Genomic DNA, 8,590 nt, shown 5'->3' on the forward strand with positions numbered 1-8,590 from the left:
AGCAACCGAAGTGATAATGTTGGAATTTTATGAAGGTAGCTTAAAGGAATTGTTATTACTCAGGACTTTAACCCACATGATATCAGATTACTACAGAAAGTGTCTAGTAAAAAGGAATAGTTGTCTATTGATTCCATCTCCCTCTTAGGACGAAAATTTTGTTTTTAGCCAGGAAATGTTTCCTAGACGTACCCCAAAACAGAGAAAATAATATTTTTACCACTGATCTTGTTGATTGTCTGAAATCGCTCTTGTTTCTTCGTATATTTTTAGATTTTGTATTTAAATTTAAGTTAAAAGAAGGCAGGTTACTTGAAATTATTTATCATTACAGACGAAAACACTTCAATAGTACAATTCAGAAATTAAATGCTGACAAAAAATTAATCCTCTCGTACTGTAGCTTCAATTCAAAAAGATTCAATTTTAGTATTTCAACCGTAGCACCGAGCTCGTACGATGGCATGTTAATGCTGCTTCTCTTTTTACCAGAAGAGACTTGACCCAATTTAAAGGAACAAAAAATGATCTAAAACTCGAATATATGGCAAAGATGTAGAAGTTATATTCATTTGTATATTATTATCAAATACAGTTACAAAACGACGAATGCGAAACGAATGGGTCCGTATCGAAGAACGCTGAAGACGCTGAACGTATACGAAGCTTTCCGATTGCGAATTGGTCGAGTGTAAAGGAACAACATCTCAGCGATAATTTTGCACATTGTAGAAGAAGAAGAAGAGTATTTTGTAGATACTGTCAAGTTCTTAGTATCCACCATAGGATCGGCCACCACCGCCACTGCCGTAAGAAGATCCACCATAACTTGATGAGTCGCCATAGCGGCTGTAGTGAAGAAATGAGCGTTGGGTTAGCGATATAAAGCAGTGTATATAATCGAAAAGCAGCAATAAAAATTGACATCCTTTAAACATATCTTAGGGCAAGTTGAAAATAGAAAAAAGTGTAATTTAAAGGATTGCATGATCTCATTTATTCCCGACATGTTAAACCCAAGAATCAATTAATCATACTGAATTGCCAACTACCCATGTGAACAACTCCCACTTTCCTCTGCACTGGTGAAAGAAATTTAATTCAGAATTCATCACAGCAAATATGACTTATACTAAACCTTTACAAACGGAATCTTTTATTACTAGATGTTTATTGTTTTTGTCAGTTGCTACACATTGTAAATTTGCATTCCATAATTTGTAACTATTAATTCATAGAAGTGAAGGAATCACAAAAGCTTGTCCACAAGCGATAGATCTCAGCCTAAGTTGAATAACGTAACTAAGATGAAGGATGAAGAGATTTACTTAGATTACCACTTGAGAAAATACGTTCTAATTTTCATTGCACGGCGAAAAATAATAACCCTTGAAATGGAAAGGACCCTAAATTGATACGAGTGAGCTAACCATTATGTTTTAGAACCATTGGATAGGGCAACTAGCAAAGCAGAACGTAAAGATAATCTGTACTTTATATTTTTTATAGCAACAAGCTGGGCAGGTTCAAGAAAGAAAAAACCCAAATTTAGACTAGTTTTCCAATAATTTTACATAATTTCCATTTAGTCGGACTTGGTTAAAGTGCCTCGAAAGATGGTTTGAAACGTTATGCGCTGTATTTAGTAGTTCATACAATAAAATATCTATTAAATACATAAAATAAATGAAATATAACACAACTGAGAAAAAAAATGTAGAGAAAAACGCTTCAACTTTGGTTCTGACGATTGATCCCAGACAGGGCCTATTTTCATAAGAGCTTGTAAATCTAACTTTTCCATTCAGAAATGTTATGAGCTAATGTTTTCACCAACTGACTACCCCCTAGTCAAAACAGAAACTTTAGTAGTAAATCCAGATAGCCAGGCCATAATAAGGGTGGAGGGGGGGCTGGCAATGAGCAATTTTGCTATTCAAAATAGTATTTCATCATCGTAATTATCTACTATGATCTTGAATATAATACGTGGTCAGCCACCGCCAAGTTCCTAGCATAGCTGAGTGCGTATCTGTGTATTGTATTATGATAATTCTTCGGTCTTAGTTCAGTAATACTCGTAAAAAAAGAAAAAAAAATAGATGCACCCTTCCAATGAAGAAAAAGGAAATGAGTTCTACTCCCTCCAAGCCGAATTTCTAAGTGCATTCTGTACCTGATAGAAAAATTAGTCCAAAATGTCATCAATTGACCCAGTTTAATTTTGAAAGAACTCAGGAAGTAGTCTCACCCATTACAAGGTACTGTGTTTTTGGGTTTCTTATTAGGTACTACACAGCTTTTTACAGTTCCGTAATACCACATATAACTAGGATCCCACCTACATAAAGAATTAAAAATGATATGCTCTGCGTACGTGCAAGTCACCTTTGTTCTCTCAATATGGAACATTTTGAGCATTTCAATATCCTTGTTCAAGGACATAACATTTGCTCGAAAATACTATGAAAAAAGGACTGGTTCATCATTACCAGGCTGAAATAGTATCGATTCTGCTTAGGGATGGATCTAAATATAGCTTGTTAGGCTCTTTTTTGTACCAACGCTTCACTTTTTTTTTCTCAAAAGAGCGTACAATTTGGAAAATAACCTCAAAAAAGGATTCCCATTTGATTTCCAAAGAGACAACCTAGCATTAAAGTTAGAAACCGTTGTTTTTGGAAGCACATTGACACTGGGGTATACAAAGATACCTATGTCAGCCAGGGATTGTCTCCTTATCACCTGTTTTCTTGAACTGTCAAATGAGTCTTTCCATTACCCTGAGAAACAGTAACGAGGTACGAAATTAAGACTTAATAGTTTGTAACTATTTTTAAGTTTTCCATAATTTATAATACTATAAAAGTTTGGGAAAAAAACATCATACCTTCCGCCACCACTACTGTAACCTCCTCGTGGACGGGACGAGCGGTAGTCATCATCACGGCTACCGTAACTGCCACGACCACCACCACCATAACTGCCACGACCACCACGACTAAATCCTCGGCCACCACCTTCTCTGTCATAACCACCACGGCCTCCACTAGACAAAAAGAAAACTCATAAGAATAAATCCAAAGCATTCTGCACTTACCAGTACTACCGATGACTTATTATAACAAAACACTCTTCAAGCTTTAGAAACTGTCAACGTTTAAGCAGTGTCGTCACATACACAACCAGTGTTCAAAGGCATACTATCACAACTCTTTTTTTAGTTGAATAGACCCCAAGTCTCATTTTTTTATTACTGACATCGTTCTTGTTCCCATTAACTGACATGGATCACTTATCTTAAGTATGTACAGTCAATGGACAGTGCTGAGGAATCCTCAAGTAGAAAGCATGCCAGACCGTAGAAGCTCTTATGAGTGCAACTCTAGACTTCGATCTTTCCCTTGGACAGATAGAGACAGCACAGCTGTGTCTCGCTTCAGCAACGTGTTTTTGGGGTTTTAGAGCAGAGGTAAAAAGACTTCAAAGCAACTCCCGAGATATTAAGGAAGGCGACCGGAAAGGAATTTAGCAGGGGAGGCTGTATCAGCATATCATACATAGCATTCCTGTCAGAATGGAGGGACTGTCTATAAAAGAGTGCATTTCAGAGGCACATAACAGAAAATTCATGTCATGGTATACCCCCAAAAATTATATACGCCTTGCTCATACCTTCCTATACAAGAAGCAAACCTATTCAGAAAGCTTTTCAAGGCGAAACAAATTAAACAATAAGAGAAAAAATGGAGACATCTTCTTTCTGCTCTGTTCAATGAAAAAACAAAATGAACAATAAACCCTTACATAATTCCTGCAAGGTAAACGAATTCTGCAATTTAAAAGGGAATTAAATTTTACCTGAATTACTGAATTTGTAAAACAAGTGAAATTATATGAATTTTTAAAATCAATACGAAAATTGAGGATATAATTGAATAAAATAAAGACAAATTATAGAAGTAACTGCTTATTCAGTTTTAAAACCAAAAGAGATCAGTGATGAACAGCTATTTGATATTAGGGCTAAAACATAAGATGTTATTTTCAAGAAAAAAGCTTATCTATTAAATTGGAATAATGGCAACAATTCAGAAGATAGCAGTTGTACATACCCAAAGCCACGGCCACCACCACGGCCTCCTCTTCCACCGCGTCTTGGAGCAGATACCTCAACCTTGATCCTTGATCCAAAATATTCTGCGTCATTCATGTTTGAGACAGCATCGTTGGCATTGGCTTCATCTTCATATTCAACAAAGGCAAAACCAGGGGGATTCTGGGCAACCCAAACGTTCTTCAAAGCCCCATATTTGCTAAATTCATCTTCCAGATCTTCACGGCGGACACTGTCTAACAGATTGCCAACGTATAGTCTTGACATCATTATCTACAAGGAAACTACTCAGTTATATTTAGGTCATTCAACACCTCAAGAATCATTTCACGGGTCCCAGCGTTGGCTGCTTGTCTTTATGACAGAGACATAACGAGGAACTCTGATGAGATTTTTGTAAAAATTGATGTCTAGTCTGAAATGTGTCAAGATTCTAAAAACCAGCAACAGTTACTTAAGAATCAAGAAAACATCTCTTACAGATTATTAGGCAAAGCCCTGTCAATTCAATATATATATATATGGCATAAATAATATGGTCCCTGGTCGGCACATGTTTCAATCAAGATAGATAGCACAAAAGGGAAATTCTAAAGCTGTCAAATTATTCAGATGATATTTGCTTTGGGCTTGTTTTTGGTGTCTTGGAAGTAGGTATCTAGAATACTTAGAGATGTTCTTCTTGAAACTTGACAAGAAAACTGCTTTGTTTAACCAAAGAAATAAATAAAGTAAAACCTGAATATCCATCTTCTCTGGAAGACAGGAGTAAAATGATTTTTTTTTCTAATTTCTTGGAAAATTTCAAAAAATCATATTACTTTTTGCTGACTTTGCTTTTCTGTTCTTCATTCAGATCTTATCAAAACTGTACAAGTTGCTACAAACCACCTGATTAATTTAAAACAGTTGAAGCTACAAAACGAAAAAATAATTGTGAATGACAAGATCAAGTGATCCTTTAAATACACTATATCCTCCTAAATGATTACAAAAAGGCAATTTGAAGGAGAGTGTAGATTAAAAAAGCATTTTGGAAAAACAAGACTTTGAGATTTTACTGGAATTCATGTATCTTTTTCTTCACGTAAAAATTCATTGCAATAATGGTCAAACTACATATTCAATGAAAGAAATTATATGCTTACCTTTTTTATTGATGAATTAGCATAGATTTGAGGCTCATTTTCTTTGGTAAATAGGAAAGATTGAAATTGGAAGAAGAATTGATATATGTTCTAATTAAACTTCTGACATACCATTTACATATTAGACAAGAATCACCAGTGCTTGTGTATTATTCAGAACACATTAAATAAGTGAAGTTAAGTTCTTTTGTGAAACAAACTACAATGTAGGTACATTTTAATGGAATATTTTCTCTATAGAGGTGGTCAGGAATTTGATATAATGCACCCCACCCCCTAATATGCAGATATATAGCCCAACCTTTTGATAAAGCTAATGAAATAAAACAAAATAGAAACAAATATGGGCTATATATTTGAACATTAGGGGGGGGAGGTAAAAATAGCATATATTATACTACTCTAACCAAAATACCAAGTAAATACTTAGTTGCTTGAGTAGTTTCTTGTGTCATGTTTGCATCATCCATTATCAAAATTTTATAGTGTTTACCAAACCGTGTCCCAGTAATTCACTGTCACAAAACCAGTAAAATAAGAAGACTACATAGTGCAAACTGCAAAGTCCCTAAAGAGAAGGGCCTCTATCAACATCTATGCCTCTTTGTATAACTATCTTTTGTAACCAAATTTTGAATATTGGACAGTGGGTATATCTTTCATTTTCAATCTTTCGATTTCAGCTCTAATGTGTACTGCAATTTAGTGAGAAATAATGTTAAATCCATAATTATTGGGCACAATATTACCAATACTAAATTTCAGAATTATAGAAAATTGGTTTGGTAGAAATGTACTGATTTCCATTTAAAAAAAGATCAAACTGGACACTGTTTGGGCAACAACCTTGAAACTACACTGCTACATTCAAGCACAAGTTTAAATCCTAAGCCCAGTATTAGAGTTCAAGGAGCTAACTTTTTCTAGGAGGGGTAAAAAAGTTTGAGCAAGAACTATAGCTGTGATGTGTATTCTTCCAAAAGAGGAATTTTATTAGTCTTAGAGAAAAAGAAGAGGTTCTTCTCTTTTCTAATGGTGCCTGTTTGGCTTTCCAAGAGGGAAGACATCCACTGGGATGCATTCCCTTTAAACCTGGCTAAATTATGTGACAATGTATATATTTACCTCCATGGGACTTGGAAGAGAGGGGGGGGTGGAATTTGTAATTGAATTGGTCAACATATTTAGAGAAGACCATACAAAGAAGAATAAAGCAGCATTTCTTTTCCTAATGTCAGTTAGGCCTATAGAATATTATAGGCCTATATATATTTACTAGAATATAAAGTCTTAGGCTATTAGAACTGTATTTCCAAAATTTATGTAAAATACATCCTAAGCAACCCCCCCCCCAATAGGGTAAGATATAACTCTAAGAGTATGTATAGATGTTTACTAATTAGCCTATTTTCAAATTGGCTGAACTTGATATTGTGAACAAAATGTGGTCTAGATTAGAAATAGCTGAAGCGTATAAAAATCAATAAGTACTTTTCATAAAGGCCTGGACCTGGTGAAGGGAGTTAATTTTTTTTTTCTTGATTCAGCTAAGGTGTCAGTACCCTTCGGAAGGAATAGGAGCAGAGGTAGGTAGAATATTTCAAAATACTTTCCAGGGACATACTTTAAACTGTACATCCATTACTGAAATATTCATTTTCCTAACATACCCACCTTCCAAGATAGTGAAAAGTACCTTGTCTGAAGTTATACCAAGTACATTTCATTTTTTTGCCCTACTATATGAAGACCAACAAATGTCTACATTCCTGCATTAATAGAGAATACAGCACTTAGCTATCCATGAGTGTGCTATCTTTCTAGGCACACATAATACTTTAGTGTTTAGTTCTCATTCACAGCCTGTTGAAAAAGATACCCCATAGCCTGTGATCAGCAAACTTCTGTAAATCCAATTTGATAAATGCTTATACCCAACCCTACAACTAAGCTATTACAGGGGCTCATAAAGAGTACACTTGCAAAGGTTAACATAGCAATTTGTGTTCAGAAATTAGCCTATTAAGATGCATCAACAGTATCTTCATCATTTTGCTGGTAAATGAGTTCATAAAAGGAGAAGTTTGCAACCTAGACACGTGGGGTAGGCTGTGACTAGTGTATTTGAAGAAAATAACATGTGAGAGAGCCCTGTTGACATTTTTGATTTCTTTTGTCAATATTATCTGATTATAATCATTTAGATAAGGCATTGTATCATCTACAACTTAGTTAGGTAAGCTGTTCAAGTGGTACCAGGTATTTCGTTCACCAGATTGACTTTCTGAAGTCACCTCAAATGCACGGTAGGCTATCTGCCTTTTGAGCCAGAAGAGGCAACAATGGAGCTTCCAGAAGAAGCAAAAAGTGCAGGCAAATTGCCTGAAAAAGCCACATTCTAACAAATTGCATATTAAGAGTAGCCCAAGAGAACTTAGCTCAAGGGTTTAACAGATTGGCTTTATAAAGTAGCCTAATTTCCAACAAGAAGGAAGTAAAAAAGGTTAAGTTACTCAGGTTAATTGAAATAATACTTATCTGGTTCCTATTCCAAATTAGCAATCTTTTTGGGTAGGCATAGGACCTAAATAAACCAAGAGGTATAATCCCAAACTGAAATAAAACATACATAACTCATCAAACATGAGAAGCAAGAATTTAGCAGCTATTAAGCAGAATCAGTCAGCCATTAAACAAATCTCGACGTAGAAAAATTAACTGAAAATTACCTTCGTATGGACCCTCTTGTTTCACGATTCCAAAATGAACTAAAGAAAATGGCGGAATTTGGTAGGGCTTTGCACAAGGCTGCGTTTTCGGAGCTATGGCCATAGATAACGCAAGGGCTCATCGTTATTTATATCTACAATAGTTTATTTATGATATGACACTATGATACTGAAAAAAATTAATAGCAACAATACATCTACTGCTACCTAATCAACACAATACTACAAGTCCCAGGCTGCTAGTTTCTAATTTCGAAATTCAAGTTAGCCTTACAGTGATTTCAAACTGCTTAAGAAAGACTATCTCATTAAGTAAAACCTGGGTATGTAAAACTAATCAGAGCCTTTCCTAAGGTTGGTGTCCTACAGAACGATTCCCGAGGCAACCGCCCTGTCCCCCCCTCCCCCGAATAGAAACAGCTCTGGGACTAATTAATTTTGGAGTTAAGTTAAGCCTGAGTTAAGGTAGCAAATTTGTCAAGTTAAGAATAAAGCGCATTAAGAATAATGAATTAAATAAAGGTAGAGGGTTAATTCCAAGAGCATGTCCAAGTACAAAAAGCTTAAAAAACTCGAAATTAGACTCAGGCTCTCCG

The 8,590-nt window shown here is 35.3% G+C and overlaps 1 protein-coding gene across 1 annotated transcript; it reads right to left on the reverse strand.

Annotated features, from left to right (window-relative positions):
* Nucleotides 1–562: 562 nt before the first annotated feature.
* Nucleotides 563–8,087, reverse strand: LOC136031871 (RNA-binding protein Rsf1-like). Its single transcript, XM_065711810.1, has 4 exons — nt 7,995–8,087; nt 4,116–4,390; nt 2,891–3,049; nt 563–849 (listed from the first exon to the last, which is right to left on the reverse strand). Exons 2-4 carry the CDS (start codon nt 4,385–4,387, stop codon nt 771–773), a joined length of 510 nt encoding a protein of 169 aa, XP_065567882.1. The 5' UTR covers nt 4,388–4,390; nt 7,995–8,087; the 3' UTR covers nt 563–770.
* Between the last annotated feature and the right edge of the window lie 503 nt (nt 8,088–8,590).

This window comes from Artemia franciscana, chromosome 1, assembly GCF_032884065.1.
Source record: "Artemia franciscana chromosome 1, ASM3288406v1, whole genome shotgun sequence".
In the NCBI taxonomy this organism is placed as follows: Eukaryota; Metazoa; Arthropoda; class Branchiopoda; order Anostraca; family Artemiidae; genus Artemia; species Artemia franciscana.

Excerpts from the sequence above, each read along its gene's own strand:
- LOC136031871 (XM_065711810.1), bottom strand. The coding sequence starts at position 4,387 with ATGATGTCAAGACTATACGTTGGCAATCTGTTAGACAGTGTCCGCCGT. Across the intron at positions 3,050-4,115 it reads GGTGGTGGCCGTGGCTTTGG|TGGAGGCCGTGGTGGTTATG; the intron begins GTATGTACAACT and ends CTTTTTGTCTAG. Across the intron at positions 850-2,890 it reads TACAGTAGTGGTGGCGGAAG|CCGCTATGGCGACTCATCAA; the intron begins GTATGATGTTTT and ends TCTTCACTACAG.